Source organism: Peromyscus leucopus, chromosome 15 (assembly GCF_004664715.2).
Source record: "Peromyscus leucopus breed LL Stock chromosome 15, UCI_PerLeu_2.1, whole genome shotgun sequence".
NCBI lineage: Eukaryota > Metazoa > Chordata > Mammalia > Rodentia > Cricetidae > Peromyscus > Peromyscus leucopus.
The window spans coordinates 48,802,335-48,828,366 of NC_051076.1; the positions used below are offsets into that span (position 1 = coordinate 48,802,335).

General features: G+C 36.1%; 1 protein-coding gene across 1 annotated transcript in view; it reads right to left on the reverse strand.

The window, feature by feature from the left end:
- LOC114684899 (complement factor H-like) overlaps positions 1–26,032 on the reverse strand; it is a 59,419-nt gene that overhangs the window by 12,131 nt on the left and 21,256 nt on the right. Inside the window, 11 exon segments of the mRNA XM_037211347.1 lie at positions 3,064–3,240; positions 3,833–4,006; positions 4,625–4,834; positions 5,005–5,181; positions 7,693–7,869; positions 12,318–12,497; positions 12,586–12,645; positions 12,648–12,770; positions 13,769–13,942; positions 17,290–17,466; positions 18,598–18,780. Coding sequence (XP_037067242.1) covers positions 3,064–3,240; positions 3,833–4,006; positions 4,625–4,834; positions 5,005–5,181; positions 7,693–7,869; positions 12,318–12,497; positions 12,586–12,645; positions 12,648–12,770; positions 13,769–13,942; positions 17,290–17,466; positions 18,598–18,780 — 1,812 coding nt within the window.

Genomic DNA, 26,032 nt, shown 5'->3' on the forward strand with positions numbered 1-26,032 from the left:
GAAACTTCCTAAAATACATACATATACGAAGACAATGTAAAAGAAATAATCAAAAATGTAGGGAGACAGAGCCCCAATGGACAACTCTTGTTATCAAATGGAGCTTCCAGTACCAAGATTGAGTTACATCTAATTGAATTAGTAGCCAAAGATGTCACATGAGAACTTCCAAAACACCCATGCTTTTGGCAAGGCTATAGGTTGTTTTACACAAACTGGAGGCAAGGACACATTGTGAAAAACAATACATTCACAACTCACTGAACACAGCAATGTCAAGCTGGTGCCTACATATAGGTTAGAATCTTTGGCAAAGGAAGGTATTTTGCATGCTACCAAAGTAGAAACATAAACACCAACCCATCCATATACCCTTGATCTATAATGGTGTTCTGTCTGCAACTTATGATAGGAAAATGGAGACACCAAACTGCTGTGGATGATTGATTGATAAATAAAACACTGATTGGCCAGTAGCCAGGCAGGAAGTATAGGCGGGACTAGCAGAGAGGAGAAGGCTGGGAACAGGAAGGCTGGAACAGAGGAGATGCTGCCAGCTGCCAACAGGAAAAGATGTTAAGATACCAGTAAGTGGCCACACTAGTGGAAGCCCATGAAGTGTGGATTGGTGGCTATGGAGCCCCCATGGGACTGGACTAGGCCCTCTAGATACGGAAGATGGTTGTTTGGCTCCAACTGTTTGGGGGGGCACCTAGGCAGGTGGATCGGGATCTGTCTCTGGTCTATGGGTAGGCTTCTGGAATCTGGTGTCTGTGGTGTTACACCTTGCACAGCCTTGGTGGAGTGGGAAGGGGCTTGCCTAGGCTTAGTGTGCTGGGCTTTGCTGACTCCCCCTGAGAGACCTCAATTTGGGGGATGTGGGGATGTGGGATGGCTTGGCAAAGAGGGTTGGGGGGTAGGAGGAGAGGGGGGGGATCTGTGGATAGCATGTGGAGTGAATAGAAAATTTCTTAATAAATAAAAATGAGCCGGGTGATGGTGGTACACGCCTTTAATCCCAGCACTTGGGAGGCAGAGGCAGGCAGATGTTTGTGAGTTCGAGGCCAGCCTGGTCTACAGAGAGAGAGAGACCCAGGAAAAGCGCAAAGCTCCACAGAGAAAAAAATTGAAAAAAAAAAAAAAAAAAGATACCAGTAAGCCACGAGCCACATGGCAACTTATAGATTAATAGAAATGGGTTAATTTAAGATATAAGAACAGTTAACAAGAAGTCTGCCATAGCCATACAGTTTGTAAGCAATATAAGTCTCTGTGTGTTTACTTGGTTGGTTCTGAGCAGCTGTGGGATTGGCGGTGAGAGAGATTTGTCCTGACCGTCGGCCAGGCAGGAAAACTCTAGCTACACCAGACTTGTTGGATTGACCAAAGAATATCGAATATAAATTAAGAGCTCCTCTATGAGTTGTAACCCATATATGACACTGCTTGGGTGGCCAAGAACCTGAGACTAGATAGCCCAGACACTATACTTCTGTGAAACCAAATATGACTCTTGTTAAAAAAACAAAAAAAAAACAAAAAAAAAAAACATTGAGATAAAAAGATTCCACATGACCTTCTTCTATACTCTTAGATCAGTGCCTTGCTCAGCTGTCATCAGAGAAGCTTTTCCTGCTGCAGATGGGAACAAATACAGAGACTCAAATAAAGACATTATGTAGAAACCTTGGAACACTCCAAGATTTGTCATAGAATGACTCAGTCAAATCCCTCCCCATGTGGCTCAAGGAACCATACAGAAGAGGACGTGGAAAGAGTAAGAACCAGAAAAGATAGAGGACACCAGGAAAGCAAGGTCTTCTAAACAAACAAGATTGATGCACATATGATCTCACAGAGACTGAGTCAGAATGCAAGAGCCTGGATTGGCCTGCACCAGATGGGGTTCTAGAGCTAAAAGGAACAGGTGCCACAGGCCTACATCCCTAACCTAGAAGCAATTTCCAATTGATAACCACTGGCAAATAAAAATTTAGAGTTCTGCAAGGAAGAATCACATGAGAAACAAACTACTCTTAAGGGCAGGCTGCATTAAAAAAAAACAAAACTCAAGGACATCTTTGGAGGTTCTTTGTCTCATAATGTCTTGTTGGGCTTTCTTTTTTAAAAATCCATTTTATTTTTCTGTTTTGTTTTTGGTTTTACTTTATTTTACTTATATGTTCCTTCTCTCTTTTAACCCTACAGGTCCTTTGCATATATATTATGTTTTCCAGTTTAGTGCTTTCATGGGATTCCTGAGTGTGGGAATGAGTGGGGCTTGTAGTCTCTATCAGTCTCTTGTCTTTTCTTCAGCTCTTTCCCCTCAGATTGTTTATTTTGTCCCATTCCAATATGATTGTTTTGTTTTATTATTCCGTAGAAGGGTGTTACTTTTCTGATGAAAAATTTAAAGGGAATTTGTGCAGATGGAACATGAGGTGGGGAGGAACAGGAAGGAATAGACAACAAAAAAACATAATCAGAATATATTAAGTAAGAAAAAAATCTGTTTTCAACATAAGGAGGAAAACATTGTTTCAAGAATAACATAGGTATAAGAAAATGATGATCAAACAGAATATCCTAATATTGTAACAAACAAAATATCTTAATATTGTAATTGATTAGAGAAAATGAGATATAAAGAAGACCTCAGTTGAAAGGTGATTATGTAACAATGTATTTACAAATATTTATAGCCTACAGCAATGGTTTTCAAACTGAGTTTGCCCAGATTCCCTAAGGACATTATAGATGACTCAAGGTCTCACATCCAGATGTTTTTTTCTATTTAAGATCTTTAGAATGAGTTCCTCAGTATTAATTTACATTCATAATATTTGGTCAAAAGATAATGATGATGCTGGCCATGGAACCATACTCAGAAGATCATTACTGTATTAGCCATCAGGTTTTTAATTCCATGCTTTTATTTTAAAAAATAAATAAATTTCATCTTGCTTTTAAAAGCTAACTTCTGCCCACTTTTAAATTTTGCTAGACCTTTTTACCAGACCTCTAAAACTATAATAAATACATGTTGAAAATGCATCAAACTACCTTTGCATACCACCTCTCCAATCCATTCGCGATTAACACATGTCACAGTGTTGGACCCATTCATATGATAAGAAGGTGCACATGTGAATGTCACTTGTTCACCTGACCTATATGAATATTTTTCCTCTTCTTGGGGTATGGCATTTTCAAACCTGGGCAAATTGTCACAATCTGTTACTGAAAGAAAAAAAATATATAGGGTTTTGTTTTCAGGAAATTGTAGGATATACAATGTATAAAGCAATATTTAGGTTCATAGAGACCAATAAATAGTGTAGATTTCCCATAGATTTGACTTAGTTACATTGAAATGTGCCAACTTTATAAAAATAAATAAGGTTGGAATAACATGGGATATAGAATACTGATAGTTATAATTATTGAGATATTTTCATTTTGCTTCAAATTTTTATCTCATATGAAGCTATGACATATTTCTACTTCAGGTTCACCAAATGTGAATTAATTATAATTATTATTTAAAAACATTAGAACATATGTAGTTGTGGTGGCATTGCTATTAAAACCACCACTGTAGTGATGAGCCTCTTGAACAGAGCCAGTGTTTTCTAGAAGTCTGAGGATGCTGATAGCTCAGGATACATGATGTGAAAATGAAATATAACTGTTTTACCAGTACTGTGTTTGTCTGCCAGCATCCAGTAAAACCTTCTGATATGCTAGATTTACAGCTTGCTTTCTATTTGTGCCAAATATAGCTTAAATTAGATAATATATTACACAAAGAATGAAAAAAAAAAAACTATACCCATGCAAGTAGGTGGCTGGGACCACTTTCCTCCTAAGCATTTAATCAATGCTGGTCCATCAATTCCAAAGCCTTCAGCACAACTGTATGTCACCTCTTCTCCATGTTGGTAACTGTCTAGTTCATGAGACACAATACCATGCTGGATTGAAGGTGGAGGTCCACAAGGAAGTCCTGAAAATAACACAATGAGAGGAACAGAGTGAAATGATTCCATATTGCACTAATTCAGAAACTCACTCTCATACATCAATTCTATGTGTAGTAGTACTAGAAGGAAATGTTAACTACGAAGATGTTCAATCACAGAAGAGGTGGACAGTGCTTCTTAAGACCACCTTCTGTTGCCTTGCATCTGCTAAACTGCTTACACACCAAAAAAGAACTTGACACCAAAATTTCTGAAAAATCATGAGTGGCAAAAGAATAAAAAAAAAATATTCTCAGGAAACCTTCCATATATTGCAGCTGAAACACATTGTCGGGAAAAGACACTGAGGAGTTTAACACCCAGTGGCAAGTCACACACTACAATGCACATGAGCAGGTGAGGTCGGTAGAGTATGCATCATATTTAAAAAGAGAAATGCAAGAGTAAAACTAGATTTCAAGACAATCAATACAATTAACAAAAGCAGGAGAGATTGAATTATGCAGATAGAAATTTATGGTAAAATATATAATCAATTATATGTGCCAATCTAAATCATTCTTTCTTCTGGTTTTGATGAGAGTAGCTTATTGGTAAAGACTTATTCTAAAACCAGAATTAAATTTTCATGTTGTTCTCACCGACACAACGAGGTGGAGCACTCCACTTTCCCATGTTGCAGGTTACCCCGTGTTCCTCAGCCATTCTAAATCCATCCTCACAAACATAGCTGAGTGTAGTGCCGTGTTCATGAATTCTGGACTCCACTCTGTCTCTCCTTTCTTCTGACACTCCGGGTAATTTAATAGATCCGTGGTCTATCTCAGGGGGCTGGGAACATGGAATTTTCACTATATGAAGAACAGAAATGAAGTAGTGAAGCATATATAAAATAAAAACAGTTTGGATTATGTCTCCACAGTTTTCATGTTAAGCCCTAGTTTTTCAATATTCCCCCTTCACCTGAGTTCTCTTCAGTATTTAAAGAAGGAATGTTGTAGAATAAGTCAGAGCTACTGACCAATGCATCGTGGTAATGACTGCCACCTTCCATCTCTGCACACCATTTCTTCTGTGTCCTGTATTATGTAATTGTCTTGACAAAGAACAGATACTTTTTCTCCATCCTTGTATTTCACTGTGGTTTTCATCACTTGGGCATTTGGAATCTGTGGTGGAGGAGGGCAGGATTCTTCCTCTGCTCGTATAAAACATTGGAAATCAGATTTTTTGACTAACTACAGTATCTTAAATTATTGAAATAATGATTTTCATTAAACAGAAAACTAATTATGAACACATAATAATTATGTATATTTTATGCTTTTCACCTTCTATAGCAATTTAATATCTATTCTTGTCCTCCCTTGAATTGTTCTCATTCATTGTTTTCTAAAGCAGACTTGCAGTATTTTTATAAGACTCATTTCAATTACTTCTAGCCTTTATGATGTTTTAAACTAATTATAAGCTGCAATATATAATTAAGGCTACATAGAGTTTTCTCTAGGGCTGTGTATGGATACCTATGAGAGAATCTGTTGGATTAGATGAAAAATCCTGATATAGCTTTCCAATTGGAGTCATATTTTCATTTAGTTAATACATGAGTGACTTTTCTTATTGTTATGACAGAATATCTGACCAAACCACTTAAGAAAGGAAGAAAGTAAGGGTTTAATTTCGCTCATCATGCAGGGAAGTCACAGCAGCCCAAGTGGGGAGCAGCTGCTCACATTGTATCTGCAGTCAGGACACACAGAGAAACTAATGCTTGTCCTTGGCTTCCCTTTCCTTTTCATTTATCCCAAGGCCCCTACCCGTGAAATGATGCCACCTATATTTATAGTGATTCTTCTCACCTAGGTTAACCCAAACTAAAAATGTTCTCTCAGTCATGCTCAGAGGTGTTTTTCCTAAGTGACTGTAGATTCTTTTAAGTAAACAACAAATATAACTATCACAGTTTGATAAATATATTGGCATTGACTCCTGGTCAGAGTATGGAGTATATTCACAAATGGTTCAAAGTATGTTATTCAAAATTTCAAATACCCTGGACATCCTATTGTCTTTAACTGGTTAGAGATGTGAAAACTGATGGTATGCATCCAGGATAACAAATAGTTAGTACTGGCATTAACATCTTTTTAAAAAGTTTTGTCTAAGTCACTACAAAATCAAGACAGCTCAGATTCATCCCTCTGACTCAAAACACGACAATGTGCTTTATTAGTGATTATTAATATCATTTTTTCTATTATGCTTAAGTATAGTAGAAGAATTACAAAGAAATGGATGTTGGTATAGTACATATATTTCTCGACATTCTTTGAACAACTAACTAGCCATATAGGAAAGAAAAAGAATTACCACTTTTCTTTGTACTATAATGAAAATGATATCAGACATGATAAAACCAGAATCAACTGCAGAATGACATTTGCACTCCATTACAATACATGCAATAGGTGGATTTCAAAATTGCATGGAAATACTTTCAGTGAATTTTATTCTTTAAGAAATAATTTAAAATATTGAGTGAGGCAGGTATCCAAAATAACAGTGATAAATACAAATAGGGAAGCAAAAGTAGTGGAATGAACTCTTTGCCTAGTTGTGTGGAATTGGAGGTATCCTATGATTCAGAATTTTCTAAGTAAACAGATTGGTTGTTACAAGAACAAATAAGTTATTAGATTGATAGTACACACAATCATACAGAAATGCATAATGACTAAACATAGGCATAGGAAGGGTACGTCACATCCATTGTGATGAGTAAGGGACCATTAAGACACAGTGATAAATTCATGTTGATGAAATTTGCTTGTGTGTTTTAAACTACAGGTCATTAACAAAGGTAATAGTAATTTCTAAATCATCTTCTCTATTAAAAAGTATTTTTCTAAGATTTGTTATGATACACTGTTTTCATGTATGATAGGATAGTGAATCCATGAAATCTCAAAAGCATGGTCATCTAAACAAGACCTGAGTAATGGCAATACCAGTTGACATGTCAACATGGATAGGGGAAATCTTACAAGGCCCTTCCCCTACACCAGAGTTTCTCAACCTGTGGGATGTGACACTTTAGGGGTCAAATAACCTTTTCATTGGGGGTCACTTAAGACCTTTAGAAAAACAAATATTTATATTATTATTCATAACAGTATCAACATTACCGTTATGTAGTAGCCATGAAAACAGTTTTATGGTTAGTGATCATCACAACATGAGAGACTGCATTAAAGGGTCACAGCTTTAGGAAAATTGAGAACTACTGCCATAGATGAAGAGAATCAATCTTATGCAGGGATGAGTGAGCCAACAAATAGGTTATCCAGTCTCAAGTTCTTAGTCCTAATCACATATCCATAGGAGAAACAATAAATGGACTCATCAGGCTGAATTTATATATACAAGTTTATATATATATGCACACACATGTATGTGTAGTGTGTGTGTGTGTGTGTGTGTGTGTGTGTGTGTGTGTGTGTATGCAGAAGAGGTCATGAACTGGACATGAAGTACAAGGAGCACAAGAGGTGTTCAAGTAGAAGAGGCAGATGTAAAAATAAAAATGCAGGATTCACATTAGAAAATGTGAAGAAAATTTACTGTGTTTTAATAACTCAAAGACACTACTATCACAGGTGAGAAAGGACTAGAATAACCACTAAAGACAATGCAAACAAGAGCTTACCGCTACAGGTTGGCTCAGGATCCCACCTTCCATTGATGCAGGTTGAGTGTTTATACTCCTTCTTTCCTCTACATTTGTAACCCAAGCTAACATTATGATGAAATTCTTTCTTATTGGATTGAATTCTGTCCACACCAGTTACCTTTGGTGCTTTACACTTCTCCAGTTGATCTGTTGCTATGTGAAAATAATTCCAGGAAAAATAAAAACAATTACAAGAAGTGAGCTAGCTGCTGTATCAAAATAGCTATATGGTCAAATGAAACTATTATTTATGCCTATAAATTCTGTCAATTAACATGCTAAAGTGACCACACAGAGTGGCCTATGGTGAGAGAACTAGATCCCATGTCCAGTTTTGTACATCTCAGAGAGTTTGTGTTGTGAAGTGATTTGTGTACTTGGCAACTGCAAATACATAGGAAATCAGTGTCTCAGATGCTCTACATAGGAAATAATTATGAAATGACCCAAACTTGTTGCTATCCCTTATCTTAATTCTAGTCCATGATGTTAAAAATATTAAAATGAAAACATGAGCAGATAGATTATAAAAAGTTTGCTAGTTTGAATATCCTTTTTGATAGATGTGTTATTAAAAAATAATATCTAGATATATTGTGTATAAAACAATTGTTTCAGAGCAAGAATTTGTAAAAGATATTATATGCTTGTAGTCACCATCTGCATCAGGAGGAAGAACTGGATTTGAGTAAGAGTCTATAAGAAGTTATTTCCTATGCTAGATCATCCTATAATATAACAATACTGTGTCATATTAATAAAATGTTTGGTTGTGCTATGACTTAAGTAAGGGATATATATATATATATATATATATATATATATATATATATACCTTTTAATGCGTTATGTTTTATAATTACTAACTGAAGATCAAAATTCTTTTTGAATCTGACAAAATTTCAGTATAGGTCCTGGATAACATTTGTTAATAATTTGAAATGTAGAGTGAAATGTGAATGGATAGAGTAAATAAAAGAAAGTGATTAGTCAAAGTACTATAACTTTCATCTAAAACAATACTTAAAATATTGACCAGAGTAATTCAAGAATTCAAGACACCTGAGAATTAGTCCCTTCCTTAAGACTGGTTCACAGGAAGATGAAAGTTATAAAGGTAAGTGAAGAAAGACCAATAGTCACAGGGGCATGGTGACTGTGTGATTGATTTGTTTCATAAGAATCTCTTATTGGTCAAGAGAAAGCTAAAGATATGGAGCAGGGTAAGAATGTATAGTGTCAGGATAAAAATGTTTGTACTGTAAGCTTAATGTTGTAGCAAAGCTTATGATAACTGAAGAGGATCATATGAAGGTCACTACAGGCAGATCAACCATCAGAACAAAACTCAGAACTCTGAACAAATAATAAAACATAACTTTGTAACAGAATGGAAAATTGTTTTCATTCGTGAAATGTCTGACTTTTCACCCATATAAAATTATTTGTTAAACAGTTTTAAAACAGTCATGTGAATAGGTTTTAAAGTACTGAAGTAGAGATCTGAAAAAAAATGTGTTTGCTTAGCAAAAATGTAATGATTAATTATAGAAGCATTGATTTACATGGCAAACTGTTTTTGAATAGGTCAGTCTTCAGTGTCTGGAGAACATATCACTAAACAACACAGGTATAAATACCCTTTCCAAAGGAGCTCCATGTTTCTCTGGCATTAACCAACACTAAAATTCCAATGAAGAGTAAATTCTGGGTATCAAGGACCATTCTGAAGTAATGACCCATGAGTACTATAAGAAAAACCCCAGTTTTAGAAAAAAGTGAATGTAGGCACCAAGATACTTTTAGCTATTTATTAAAGATGCAGTCATTCATACATAATAGAAAGACAATCCTTGGAGGCTCAGAGATCCGCAAATACAGCATTTGAAATGTTTAAAAGGTTTTTTTGTTTGTTTGTTTGTTTGTTTGTTTGTTTGTTTGTGATAGAGTGACATTCTAGCTCCTGGCAGCACCTTTATTTCTTCCAAAGAAGATAGATGGGCACAGAAGAACTTCAACCCAGAACTTGCTCCAGAGTGGTAGCACCAACCACTGAGCAAAAACTGCCTTTCACTTCAAGTACTGCCTTTTATCTGGACTTTTGCCAGGGCCTTCTTCAGACTAAGGAACACAGGACTCTTGGAAATCCATTGCCTTACTTTTGCCTAGACAAAGTAGGCTGGTCCTCCACACAAGCTACTACCCCATAACTGTTGGATCTTCTGAGGCCTGGCAGGCCTAGATCTGGTAGCTGAAGACTGATGTTGTCACCCTGAGACCTCTGCCCTCAACAACCATGGAGGACCCCGGAGTGACTGTCTAAATAGCCAGCAAGTAAGTATCTGTCACTTTAAATCACTAACTCAGGTAAAATTTATCCTTCTCATATCTTTAATGTCATTTGACAACCAGGCTTTGTCAGTTCAACAGCAGCAACCAAGGCTTCAGCTGGCTTTTCAGTTCTCTATGTAAAATTCATAGGCCTCATTCTTTTAGAGCTAATACTAAATCTAGACACAGTTCACCTTAGTACCAGACTCAAAAAGGGATAAACTTACTTTATAATGACTGCTCTCTGGTGAATTAGATAAAAAGAAGTTGCTTTAAGCTTTGTTTATGTGAAAATAGGAAATCTGCCTCACTTCCTCTTTTTTTTTTTAACTTATCTTTCTTAGATCTGATGATGTTTGATGACCAGGGTACTAATGTATATTTTGCCAACTAACAGCTCTTTTCCACAATCTCAAGTCTACAAGAACTTGGTAGCTCATTATTAAGTTTCCTGTTAAAAATACAGACAAATACCTCATTCATAGACTTCATGGTACAGGATAAACTGGTTTCAGATATAATTTCAGAGGTTCAGAGTTTTAACATTGATAAATACAGTTTTGATAAACTGATAGAGCACTGACTACAAACAGACTTGTGAGTCCATAATTTTCTCTGGACTTTACTGCTCCCAGATTTTAGAGACAGGTTAGCATTAGAGAGGGTATGGAAGCGTCCCTCCTCCTCCTTCACTCACTCAACCACTTCTATTCAGTGAATTTCCTCTCATTATAGATTTAAGGATGTGTTTCATTAGGCTGAAAACAGGCCCTAGAAAATGTTCATACCTTTTAATCGAAAGCCATAGCTTTTGCTATGACACCAAGATGTAAATATGTTCCACATGTTTTACAAACACTGGCAGGTTCCTGCACAGATCTACCCCTCCTGCCAGACTTGTGCCAAGGCCAAACCCTCAAAGGCCCTCCAGATACATCATCAGCCACTATACCAGCTGAAGAAATGAACTGGGAAAATACTTGCAGGCTAACTTCACCCACATGCCCACTCATAAAAACTTATCTCTTAATTCATTGACATTTTTACAGTAAGGATAGAGTCATTTCCCACATTCAAAGAAACAGAAGATGTAATGTCTCCTGTACTTCTGGAACATATCATCTCCCATTTTGGCATGCCTCTTCCCACCCAAGCTCCTGGAATATCACTGCTGGTGCCACCACTCCAGACTCAAAAGCATATTTGCTCTTTCATCTGACTCAACCACCCTTGTCTCTTCTGTACAAGCAGGACACTTTTCCATCCCATTCTTTCTGGCAGTTATCGCTCTTCCCATGGCTAGCCCTGCTCATGAGACCAATAACAACAGTAAATTTTTTCTGAGCACCCTGTCTTCTCAGTTCCCTCAAGGAACAGATACCTGAGGTCTCCACAATGGCAGCTAACTGAATGCTTCTTCAATAAAACTTTCCGTTGTGTGTGACCCAACCCCCAACTTCCCCTCCCCACTTCATACCAAAATCAGCAGGAAGTAGTATTAAGAATTTTGCACCCTATTTCCACCCATTTGCTATCCATAACTCACCTTCTTATAATAATCAAAAAAAAGAGTAATGTTAGCATTCAGACCTGCCCTTGGGGACCTGCCCAGCATCCTGATATCATCTTATATAAAGTCCTCTTTAAGAGAAAACCCCTCCCTTCTCTCTCTTCCTTCTTTTCCCTCTTCCTCCTTCCCTTGTCATGAGGTAGCACAGCCTCCTCCCTTCCTTTTCTTCCCTTTTCTCTTTCTCTTTTTCATATTCTCCCCCTTTCCCCCTTATTAAAACTTTCCATGTGGATGCCACATCTGCATGGTGTGAGTCGCTTTCTGCCATGCCCCTTGGCCACTGCCTGCTGTGTCTGCATGGTGTTCATTGTGGACATTTTTCAATAATAACAGAGAGTGCCATATAGTAACAGCAATGGTATTTTGTAACATTGTGATATCTTCTTGGGTATTATTATTTACATTTAGTCACAAGAAAATTCATAACCAACAACTAGATTTAACTTAAGGTAAACAACCTTTTATAGATTATATTAATAATTTTCATTCATCTGTAGACACACATTAAATTATAAACAATAATAGTTTGGATTTATATTATCTAAAACTAGATTTTTCCAAGAAGATTTCTAAATACAAATACACACACCCACACACACCCACACACACACACACACACACACACACACACACATAGAAATATTTCTGCAATAAAAATATTACACTTCATTAAGTATCAATTTGAGGCACATAATCTTACCAACACACTGAGGAAGCTGGGTCCACCTTCCTCTCATGCATGAAACTGACATATGTCCAATCATTGTGAAGTTTTCTGTGCAGTTGAACTCCACTGAATCTCCATGATGGTAAGGAGGGACAAAAAACTGGACAGAGCCATGCTCAATTTCAGGAATGTCTCCACATGTACTCTCCTCCTCTGCAGAAAGATATTTCACAAATGTGTATCTATGGTTAAAGCATCACATGCAATACAAAACAGAGTCTAAGTATTAAATTTTTATTACCAACACACATCGGCAATGTTGTCCAGTTCCCATCAACACACTGGATCTTACTGGGTCCTTCAAGAGAAATCCAGGCTTGCAATCATATTTCACCACTTCATCATGGCCATATTCTTCTTTCTTTGTTCCCTTAGCTTCCCCATTGAGGAGTTCAGGAGGTTGGTCACATGGTCCTACTTTATCTACTGTGGAAATATTATGTAACTATAAATGAAAATGTCCATCTTGAAGTCTAAAAATCTAGTAGATAAAAATTCTTTTAAGAATTTATTCGGCACGGCTTACCTTTTTTTTTTTTTTTTTTTTTTTTTTTTAAAAACCAAAAAAAAAAAAAAAAAAAAAAAGGTAAGCCGGGCGTTGGTGGCGCACGCCTTTAATCCCAGCACTCGGGAGGCAGAGCCAGGCGGATCTCTGTGAGTTCGAGGCCAGCCTGGGCTACCAAGTGAGCTCCAGGAAAGGCGCAAAGCTACACAGGGAAACCCTGTCTCGAAAAACCAAAAAAAAAAAAAAAAAAAAAAAAGAATTTATTCACCATATCACTTTTTATGACATTTTACTAAATCAATAGTATTTACACTAGACTGACATTTCACAGTTTGTAACATTTCTATTGAAATAGCAGTGAAAGCATATTGAAGGTGGTACAGTGTGTGGCAAACCTGATACCTTGAAAATGCAGGAACCCAGTCAGCAATTGTAGTTGTGTCAATTATAGTGATTTTCACACTCCTGAATATGTTTAACATACAGGTATCAATTGGTAAAAAAATGTTGGCACTGTAGAAAACATCTCTGATTAATGTGTTTAAATTTTTTAATAAATGCTAATGAATTCATCAAAATCTGCTTTCATACAGTTTAGACGTTCTTTTTGCAATGTGAGGAAATGCTTATGCTGTAAAAATGCCAGTATAAATGGTAATACAGACAAAATGAGAGACGTCTTTGTACTCTCAGCCATCATGTCTGCATGCTTAAACACTGATAACATATTTTAAGCTAGCCTGGGATTAACTTTGCAAATCAGTGACTGTGTATTAGCCACACAACCTGCAGCTTCATCATGGCTGTCTATATATCTGGATATGTTTAAGATTATGGACACAATGTAAGGCTAGGGGATATTAGGAGAAGGAAAATAAATTTCTGATTTTCATTCACCAAATGTAAAACAGATACTGACCTTTACATGTTGGGAAACTAGGAGACCATCCAAAGTGGTAGCATTGCACTGAATCTGGTCCAACTCTGTGTCCTTGTTGGCAAGAAAATTTTAACAAATCTCCAACTTTATATTTGTCATTCCTGGGATTGACGAATAAGTGTGGTGATAGTAAGGGGATGCTGCATTCTCTTTCTTGAAAAATAAAATAATTAGAGAATACATTTAATCATTGAGAAGTAGTTTTATCTCTCTCATGTGCATTCACAGGGAAGCATCAGTAACCATCTTCCATATGAAAAGTGTTGAATATTACATTTGCTATAGCCCCTACATTCATATGGAAGTCTGAGGAATGTATATTGATGGAATACATAAGTCATAGACTTGAAAAATGAAATTAACTTATTTTTACTGGGTCTGAATTGTGCAGAGGATTACTAATGTTAAATTTACAACTACCCTTTTCTTACAATACACAACTGTTCTTTCATATTTGAAATTAATACTATACAGTATGTGTATGATATTTTCAAAATATTATTTCAGTTTAATATACTTGAGAAAGTAGAACAGGTAAAGTCATTTCTAATGTATTTGAAGTTAGGAAAATAAAGTTAGTTTATTTTAAATTAAAAAAGAACATAAAAAACGTGGACAAAACAGTAACATAAATTGTTTCAATATTTACAATACACTAAGCTATTTTGTTGTATTTCCAAATCTTATTAACTATTAATCAATCTAACTTAAATTAAGAATTTGTAGCATTCCCCATTTCAATTATTTTTTTTAATTGTTGGCATTGTTGTTACAAAAAATAAACACTTTTTTCTTGTTTGAAATCTCCCATATTTACTAATTTATAAAATTAGAGATTACAATTTAAAAACTAGGTTTATACATAAAAGAAAATTCCAACTTTCAAGAGTCAAGTGCTAGTATGGAGTTAAAAACAAAAATGAAAGATATTTAAAAGCAATATCTAAAGCAAATAACCAAAACCTCATTTTGTGAGAGGACACACAAGTATGGCACACATTAGAGCTTCTGGAAACAGTCCCCAATAATTCCTTTGCTTTAATATTGAGATTTTTAGATTCCCTGGGAAAAATCAGCCTTAACAAGACTCACAGTTATTAAAGGTCTGGGGTCACTCATATTCACCATAACCATGAATAAATTTTAATAAGAAGAGGGTTTTATTTAGTTATTGGTATCAGGGGTGTGGCACCAGGTCTGCAAAACTATCTGAATTTATTATGTGACAGTTCATCCAAAGTTAAAATATTCCATCTTGTAGGAAAGCTCCTTTAGCAAGAAGGTAAAGATCTCTAAATAGCTCCAGGAAGTCCCTGAAACTGACCAGATCCAGTAGGTAACTTTCTCCCAAGTAAACAAGCCAAACTGATGAATCATTCTCAGAGAAGGCAAGCTGCAAAGAAGATACTCAAACAAGCCTAGATGTAAAAATAGAAGATTTTGAGACTATATCAGCTGCCTGGAAGAAGCTAAAACCAGCCCAACTCTCTGGAAGAGGTTTAGAGCAACTGAGTCACTTGGTAAAAACACTCTCCAATCTGGTGTATAGGCTGTGCAGTGTACTCCAGTTATATGTTTCTGTGAGCTGTTACCCATGCTGGGTGGGCCTTGGCAATGCAGCAGTCTTTGAGTCATTTCTGGTCCTGTAAGCAACCCTTCACTCATATTTCAGTAACCCCAATAAAACTCATGGGTCATCAAGTTGAGTTTGGTGGTTTCTGTATGATGTCTGATCATGAACGCCTTATCTGGGGCATATCATCTCCACAGGAAAGGTTTTGTCACATTAATAAATAATTCGGTAGTATATTTTATTTTATTTTTATAATGTTAAGACTGACCCTAAAGTCATGGGGTCGACAAGCCTTGTCCTAATGAACTAATAGCCCTATCCTTGCATTCTATTTTAGTATTATATCGTAGAAAGTCCTGATTTCACAATCTTGAACTGCTTATAATCAGAGAGAAATTAATAATCACCATTTGCCTAGTTTGATTTTTTTTAATTTGCAGCGTCATTTGAATCTCTTTGTTGTTTATGATAAGTCTTCATATGTTGCCCAGAGTGGTCTCATATTCAAGACGCTCATAATTCTACCTCCCAAGTTCTAGGATTACAGACATGTACCACCTTGCCAGGTGTAGACATCCCTAATGAGTTATATTTGAGTGGATGCTTGATGCTGCAATCAATTTTCTAAATTTCTGCTGCTATCCTTTCTAAAGGAATTCTGGCCACCCAGGCATGGCAAACATGGCTCTGGCAGGCCTTGCCTTCTCATTGCCTCTGCCTTCCTATAAATCATTAGATTACATTGGTAAAGCTAGCCACCAAGGTCTGTTCCCTTATTTGGCCACTTTCTCCTCCTGAGGCTGACTATCAAGGTCCAGCTATCAAAATATTGAAGTCAAAAATCCATGTGGCTCACCTAATAAACATGTCCAAATAAAATTAAACACTTCACCCTGACACAGGTTTCCCCTTGTACCTTTATAAACTGCCATTTTTCTATATGCCACATCTGTCTCCTCTCTATCTAGAGGCAGCCCTTTGTCCTGAGCCAATATTTTTCCTTTCACTTTCAATTTTTTTTCCTCTTGCGACTTATCCATCTCTTTCCTTCCCACTCTTCAAATTTGCATGACCTTTTTTCATATTTCAAATCATAATTTTGAAACTGGAGACCTAGTTTAAATAACTAAGAGCATGCCTTTAAGATAATGACACAAGTATACTTTAGTCAGAGATACTTGATATACACAAGTCATACAAAGGAATAATTAATTTAATGTATTTTGTTTGTTGTTTGTTTGTTTGTTTGTTTATGGAAACAGAGACTCACTATGTAGCCCAACATGTCTTCAAATTTAAAATCTCTTGTTCCAGGGTTATAGTGCTAGAGTCATAAGAATATGCTGTCTACACCTCATAAGTACATTATTTTAAAAACAGATTATCAGCACTTGGGAGGCAGAGGCAGGCGAATCTTTGTGAGTTTGAGGCCAGTCTGGTCTACAGAGCGAGATCCAGGAAAGGCACAAAGCTACACAGAGAAATCCTGTCTCGAAAAACCAAAAAAACAAAACAAAACAACAAAAACAAACAAACAAAAAACCCCAAAATGCAGATTATCAGGCCACTGAGATGGTTCAGTCAGTGAGGGGGCTTGCTTCCAAGCTTGGTGACAAGTGTTCAATCCTGGGACTCACGTGATGAAAAGAGAGAGCTGACTCACAAGTTCTTTGACATCTTCATGAGTAATGTGGTGTGCACACCTCCATAGATGCACACTTATAACCATTGTACACATATATGATAAATAAATGCATGCAATGCAATAATAAAAACAAACATGATCAGCTTTAGCCTTCAAAATAGTCCTTTCTCCAGTTTACATTGAATCAGAAGGAAGATCCTAGGAAGTTTGTATTTTCAAGTAACACATAAATATTTATTTTTGCCTTGTAAAAAGAAAAATCCCAGAGAAAATCGTACTCACCATAGCATGAAGGTATGTCAGACCATCCATCATATGTACATTTTATGGAGCCCTTGGTATGTTTATACTTGTTTTCATATCCAATATGGCATTCATAGTCTAATTTATCATTGAGTTTAAACCATGTGCTATTATTTTTAGTTCCAGCATTCTCAAATATAGGCCTATCACAAGACTCTAATGCAAAATGAAATGGAAGATTTCATTTAATGTGTCAATGGACAATCTGAGCAATTTCTTTGAGTAGAAAAGTAGTCATACGTTAATATATGATAACAATTAAATACTATATAAAAACATCCTTAGAAGACCAACAATAAATCAATTTCCTGAAATAGTTATTAAATAAAAACTACACTCCGATTAGCATTTACTGCCACAGTTAAGTTTTATAAAACTTTATTTTAAAAATAATTTTTCAGCTCATTTTTTTCTTATATTTATCACATACTGCAAATAAATAGACAATTTCAGATATATTTTGTTTTAGAGAAGGGTAATAACCTTTGTAAACTGATGTCCCATATTTAGTAGTTCATATGCAATATTGAATATTGCATATCCAAAAAGGCTTGTAAATTATAATTTAATATACATGAATATTACATGGGAATAATTTTAATTGCTCTTTCTTTAAATAGATCCTCTAAAAGTACAATAAATGAAAAATAGAAACTAAAAAAGCAATAAATATATTAAATCACCTCATCATTTAAGTTATGTTGCATAGTTCTTGAAAAATTGCACTAGTTAGCTTTCTGATAAGTAAGACAAGCTGAACTCATTATTCTCAGAAAACTTTCAATGACTGTAGGTACTAAAACATGAAAATTTGATGTTACCTGGGAACATTTCTTTCTTTCCAATATCAAAATATTTGGGAAGAATTTCTAAGAGGGAAACCTTCTGAGACAGACGTTAACTGATAGTGTCAAATACATATTATAAGGTTATCACATATTCTGTGATTTAAAACATGGACATGTATCTTCACCTAAAACTTGGCCTTTATATCTAGGAGCAAAGGCTTTCATATGCAAGGCACAGTATCTTTTAAAAGGCAGCTAGTCAAAGAATTCTTCCCTAAATTTAAAACTATAGGGTATTTTAAAGCATTGGAAAAGGAAATAAACTGATATTCTACAAAGCAGGAATGAGTCCAAAAGGAAAAACAAATAGTGAAATATTTTTTTCTTGAAGTTTAAAACTCATCTTTCAAGTGAAACAACACCAGCCACCTCAAAGGAGAATAAAGCTAAACCCTTATATATCACCAGTATAATGGCAGGAATATTATGAAGTACTCACTGATGCATGAGGGTTGAGCTGACCATCCATTTTGGAGGCAGGTAATTGTTCCTGATGTTTCTCCATTTGTTGTTACATATCCCTGTTTGCACCTATAGTGTGTTTTTCTATTTAGAGCATATGTATGATCAGATTCAGAAAGAAACCCATTCTCAATCTCTATATCGTACTTTGAACATGTCTCTAAAGGAGAAAGGAATAAAAAAAAGATGAGTGCATGCTCAGTAGCTTAAGGATTTACAATAGAAAAAGATATTAAAAATAGCTGTTAGTCACTTATACATGAAGACTTAAAATAATCAAAATCATTCACATTCCTGAACCAAAGAAATCAAATCATAGGTTTAAAGATACACAATATCTTGTTTGAATTTTTTAACATAGCAAGATTTAAATCACTCATAATTACTTCTAAAATTGTGCTAAATTTTTTTTCCAAGTGAATTCATAATCCTACAGAAAGTCTGAATGTTGAATAATACATTTTTTTCTTGCATTTTCTTTAAACCTGAGAATAATTGGCTCTCTAAGTCACCTAGACTTATTTACTCAGTTAGGGTTCCTGTGGTTGGGTGATAATCTTTGAAAATCTATCTGCACAGTTGCTACAGACTCCAGTTTCAAGAATTTGAAATGCCATTGTAACCTCATTCTGGGGGATGTCTTTCTGTATGCTGTGAATATATGTTATTCCTATTGGTTAATAAATAAACTGCTTTGGCCTTTGGCCAGGCAGCTTAGAGGCAAGCAGAATAGGAGAGAGACAAGAAAGGGAAAAGATGGGGTCCAGAGAGAGACACCATCCCATCATCCAGAAAGCAGCATGTAATTTCACACAGATAAAGTCATGGAACATTTGGCGATACATAGATTAATAGTTATGGATTAATTTAAGATATAAGAGCTAGCTAGCAAGAGACCTGCCATAGACTAAACAGTTTGTAAATAATATAAGCCTCTGTGTGTTCACTTGGGTCTGAGCTGCTGTAGGACCAGGCAGAACACAGGAAAACTCCTGGCTACACCTCATGCCTAAAATACAATGGATGTTCAATGTTCAAAGAAGTTCAATGTTCAAAGAAGATCATGAGAAACAGAAAAATTAATCTTCTCATGACAAAATGATACCTCCTCATATCTTTAATAACTGAACTTAAAAGTGTAAAAGTAAATTTTTTAATTTCACTTTTCTTATCATCAGAATAATATTTCATTGTGAAATGTACCAGATGAAAACATATTCCATGAAAAATTTAATTAAAAAAGAAAGTATAAAAGTATAATTCCTATTATTAGGAAAAATATATATTTTTTCTCAGAACACACATTTATTTATGGATAAGTAAGAAATCAAAGAATAAAACATTAAATATTTTCTATAAATGACAATTAAAGGATTAGATAAAATATTGGGAGGAAACACTAAGTAGTGAAGAGAAAGGAACACCATCAAATTACTGGGAAAGAATAAAGAATAAAAATCATTAAGTCTTTCACTTTGTTAACTTGAAAAAGGAAGCAAATACTAATGCAAGGACAAACTATGAAAACCTAAAATGATGAACAGAGATCATGCAAAAGTCAAATGTGGGAAAGGTAATGAATTGTGATTTTTGTAAAGGAATGTAACAAATTGTAAAGAAAAGAAAAGAAAAGAAAAAGAGAGTGCCAGCCACAAACAAGAAGTAGAATGAAAAGTTTGGGTGCAAATTACCAGTGACTGTTATTGGAAGACAAAGAGCCCCAGACTAGAATTCCAGAGTAGCAAGAGACTAATGAGGTCTGTTATCAAGGAGGCTTTATTATGGACGAATTTTCCAGAAAATAGTACACTGAGAAGAAACCTGACCAGAAAAAAAAAATAGGTATTTTACTGAATTTAAGAAACAAAAAATCACTGTTCTCAAAGAGATCAGAGTTACTGGATCTGTGGTATAGAAAAGCAGAACAGAAAGAAAACCCGAGGTAGAATTCTGCAGGTCTCTACTGCCATCCTCTAGATCTCTGGCCAGATGTCAGCATACTTCAGCATAATACAAGACTCTGTGATGCAATAGAACAGAAGAAGAAAAACGGCTGCAAATTGTAAGATCAAAGGCTCCCAGAACACCAGCAATGTGAGATACTCAAATTGAAAAGGTGGGACAGTTCCTTTTGATTACCCAAATCCTTTAGTAAGATCCCAGAAGAGGTTTATTGATGTTCCGAACACACTAGTTGGAAAGAAAAAGCTCCCAAACCAGTCTAAATAAATTTCAAAGGAAACAAAATTATCAAACTTAGCTTCCGTTCATGCAGATATCCAATCTCAAGCACTAACAGCAAGTGTTCTAACAAAGTACTGTTTCTTTACTAAAAGATTGTGGTGGATGTGAAATAAAATACAGTGTGGCCACTTCTTATTTCCCCAAGCAAAAATTCCCAGAAAACTAATTGGTAATGCTCACCCATTGCATCCAAGTATCAATGATAAAGAACATAAACATATCCATGATAAGACAACAATAGCATAAAGGAAGCTGGCTGCACCCAACATACACATTAAAAAGGACAGTAGCCCCATATTAGTTACCCGAGACTCTCTTAAAACATTGGAAAAAGAAGAAATTAAAGTTAAAGTTGGTAGATGTGTGGGGGAGGGCATGTTACATCCTGAACTAAAATAATGAAACAAAAATACAAGGAATAATGTTTATAATACATAAATGCATTCCTAAATAAAATAAACATTACACCTTGATAATATAGAAGAGCCTTAAGTTAATAACATTTACACAGATTTAGCAGAGAAAAGTAGAGACAGCACAGGATATCAATATCAGCAATGATGGGAAATGTGTGTGTGTGTGTGTGTGTGTGTGTGTGTGTGTGTGTGCAAATTATTTTAAAAGAAACATCAGGGAATATTATGGGCATCCATATCAATTAATTTGACAAATTAAAAATTAATGGAGTTTAAAAGACATAGACTATACAACTCACTCAAGAAAAATATTTAAGATGAATATATTTGCTTCAGTATGAAAAACATGTACTAGCTAAACATTTACAGAATAACACAGGACTTTTCTGTTGTTATTGGTGCTATAAAAAACCAAAGGTCTAACTTACTACACAGTTATATCCTAATCATTAATATAAAAATTAAATTATACTATATCAGTTGTCTCTAATTTTATTTCAGAAAAACATTTTATATTAAAAGCAAGCTCATTTAAAAAGGGACAAGGGACCATAACAGCAAAATAATTCTTCAAAATGTTCCATGATCTAGATACTTTAAACTTAATGTAAACATTATAAGATATGTTAATTAATGGAAATATCACACTTTTCCACCAATAGGTTTCTACAGTCTATACTTTTGTTTAACATTTGAATGTTATAAATTAAATTGTTCAGAAAGAAAGGAATCAAAAATCTAATGTTACAAGGTAATAAGTCTTATATAATAGAATAGTCACTAAAGATATTTGTGATGTTGGTGAATGTAGAAGTATACAGAGCAGTGGAAAAGAACAGTGAGTCAGTAACCACACACACATAGGACTAGTATATATTTAAGAATAATTAATACCAATTTTATAGTAGAAGATAATCTTTTATCAAATAAAACTTTAACATTTAGGCATTTTAATGCAAAATAATAAGCATAAACTTCTTTCTCACACTCATATAAAATAAACACAAATATTTATCATATACCTAAATGTCAAATATAAACTTCTAGAAAAACATTTGCTTTTGGCTTAGGCAATGACATTTTAGATGACAAAATGAAGAACCAATAACTGAAATTTTTTTGTTATGTTGAAGAGCATCATAACAAATGCTTGCTGTCATTGACCAATAGAGCCACATTTAGGGGCGAGACTTTGTGCCTACCTCCCCTATAGATGCTGGGTTTTGTCTGACTGCAGCTTGTGCAAATCATGTGCATGCTGTCACAGGGAGAGGGCTGACAATGCTCTAGTGGATGGACACACACGGAAGAGCTGAGGGGCATCGCAGATAGGACTTGATTTTTTTTTTTTTTTAAGAACAACAAAATAGAGTGGGTTGGTAGGGACAGGAGGCAGATATGGAAGGAGTTTGGAGAGGGAGGTGAATGTGATCAAAATATGTTGTGTGAAATTCTCAAAAAATAATAAAAATAAGAAAGGTAAAAAGCAAACATTTGCTCTTGAAAGGCAGATAGAATGTAAGTTGAACTGTAAAAGTGGGAAAATACTTGTAAAGAACACTAGTCTACAGAAGGCTAATAGCAACAACATACTAAGTAGTCTCAAAATCCACTAGAAACAAAACAAACCACAAAGAAAAAGTGGGCAACATTATGAAGAACCATTTTCAGAAAGACGAATAGGTGACAGATAAACAGGGGAAAGGATGTTCTTCAGCTTTTCCCTGAGACCTGAGATGCTACCACTAATGTCTTATAACACCAAGATAAGCAGAAGCTTGTTTCCCAGAGGCTGCATATGTGAATATGGAAGACATAGTTGCAGAAAAATAACATGCATCTACAAATGATGCAGCAAATCAATCCTGTAAAGGGAGAAAAGCAAGTAAAGCCTCTCCAGGCATAAAGACTACAGAAGTACAACAATGATCAGCAGAGCAAGACATTCTTAATTGTGTAATAGTGAAATTTATATATTAGTGATAACCAATAGCTGTATAATTTGACCCAAGTCCTAATCAATATGCAGGAATTCACACCTGGTACAACAAATATAGTGAAATACCCTATAGTAGAGCCCATTACTATCACCTCACTAGACCAGTTCTATTTTTGACAGCATTGTAAACACTTGTCCCTGTATTCACAAGTATGTAGTCAGCAGCTGTTCCAGCTTTGACCTGGAAGTACTACCCATAGTGAGGCTTTCTGTAACTGTTACACCTACCTATAATCTGCCCCTGAGGCAGGCCAAGATAGGAGCCCTTAAGACCTGAGATCTGGATGTGTCGACTCTCTTGGTTCCTGGTGATCCTGGATGGTGGATGGTAAATCAAGCGGAGTTGTTCAGAGAACCCAGCTGGACTGCATCTCACCTCTCCTGGATCCTGTAACCAACCTCTTTACTAGTTGTAAGTTACCCCCCAAAATAAACCTTCTTTTTAACTATGTGGAGTTGCCTTAATAAATCCTCCAATACAGATAGGTGCTGCTCCCACCCATCATCAAAGAACTTTCTCTTTTTGCAGAAAATGGAGATTAATTCAGAAATCCACAACAGGACAAAATACAGAGAACAACTGAGTGTAGGTTGATCAATCCTAGTTAATTCATTTTCAAGAAAATCTACACACTCAAGGCTCCAAGTATATCATAGAAGAAGGAACAGAAAGATTGTGAAAGGCAGAGAATCAAGATGTCTGCTGTGACATAGTGTTTTTCTATATATGATAGATAAACTGCCTCCACAAAAATCTCAGAAATAAGGTTGTTCAGCACAATACCAGTAGACATGCCATTGCATGCAGAGAACTTCTCACAATCTCTACCCCTAGATGAAGAGCTATATGTAATTAAAATTTACTTTTGCCGGGCAGTGGTGGCACACGCCTTTAATCCCAGCACTCGGGAGGCAGAGGCAGGCGGATCTCTGTGAGTTCCAGGCCAGCCTGGGCTACCAAGTGAGTCCCAGGAAAGGCACAAAGCTACACAGAGAAATCCTGTCTCGAAAAACCAAAAAAAAAAAAAAAAAAAAAAAAAAAAAAAAAAAAAAAAAAAAGTTTGCTTTAATTGATAAAAATCAATCTTCTCTTGGAGTGATCCTCTCAATAAGTTATCCAATCTCAAACACATTCAAGCAGCACTAAATGGACTCATAGGGGGTGTGTGTAGGGGTATTGTGTGTGTGTATGTGTGTGTTTGAAAAATCACAGTTAAAAAGAAGAGGTCATGAATTTGATAGAGGAGGAAGAGAGAGGAATAGGTGAGAGGAAAGAGATGAGAAAATGGTGTAAATACAGTATTCATGTATGAGAGATGAATTTTCAATAAATTAACACACCTCTCAACTCTCACCAGAGAAAATTCTATTTGCAGTTGACTTCATTTAACACAGGTACCTACAAGTGATCAACATACAGAAAATAAGGCTGAAATATTCAGACCTTTATGGGATATCTTTATCACATTCTCTCCTATAAAGTCTCAAGGATACTGGAGAGGAAAGGGCAAGAAGAGTAGATGAGCCAGAAAAGGTACTTAGGAACCAAAGCACCCCCATTTCAAGCAAGCCCCTCATCCCAGCTTAAAACAGGCCTGAGTTTCAAAATTCTCAGAGCTGCTGACATAGGTCCCACGACAAAGTCAAGATGTTTGAAGAGCCATCTGGTAACCATTGATTAACCACAGAATGCCCCAATGCCGGAGGTAGTCTATAAAGTTGGACAAGCAACCAGTTAAAATAACAAAGTAAGATAACACAGAAATTCTGGAAAGCCCCTAAAACTTGAGCCAATCAGAATTGCACCCGTACTAGCACCCCTAAATGATGTAACCTGATGGTTTTTGCCTTTAAAAACTGAGTTTGCAAAGGGGCAGGAACCTCCTCTAGCCTCCACTGTGTCAGGGTGCTTGACTGGTGCTCCACTGAGGTCCCTGCTTCAATAAACCTTACTTTTGCATTTCAGTGAGCTTTGTGTCTCTAATGGTCTTTTCAGGGGTCTTGTACCCAGGGCACAACAGTATGTGACTACCAGGAAGCAGAATTTGGGGTACAACAAGTCAGATGCACCTATGAATTCGGAGTGGTTGTGAGAAAATGCACAAGGCCTGCACATGTGCAAGCTAGAGCAGTTCCAGCATGGCGGTGGGGGTGGATGGGCACAGAATCCCACTCCTAGCAGCTGCTGGCAAAGGAAGAATCAGTTTTCTTTATGAGTCCACTCCTGGTTATTGTTTCTTTCTTTGATGGCACAGAATCCCACTCCTAGCAGCTGCTGCAAAGGAAGAATCAGTTTTCTTTATGAGTCCACTCCTGGTTATTGTTTGTTTGTTTGTTTGTTTGTTTGTTTGTTTCTTTCTTTCTTTCTTTCTTTCTTTTTTTTTTTTTTTTTTCCAGAGCTGAGGACTGAACCCAGGGCCTTGTGCTTGCTAGGCAAGAGCTCTACCACTAAGTTAAATCCCCAACCCCTAGTAAATCAGCCACTCTCCAGTGTAACACCACACATGTAAGAATATAGAAACAGCACAATTTGTACTTCATAGGTTGTTAGAAGAAGGAGGAGGAGGGAAAAGGAGAAAAGAAGGAGGAGAGGAGGGGAGGGGGGCAAGGGAGGGGGTTGGGGGAGGGAGGAGGGAGGGGTTGGGAGGAGGAGAGGGAGGGGGAGGGGAGGGGATTGGGAAGGGGAGAAGGAGAGGAAGAGGGAGAGGGAGAGGGAGAAGAAAGAAGAGTAGAGCTGGAGAGATGGCTCAGAG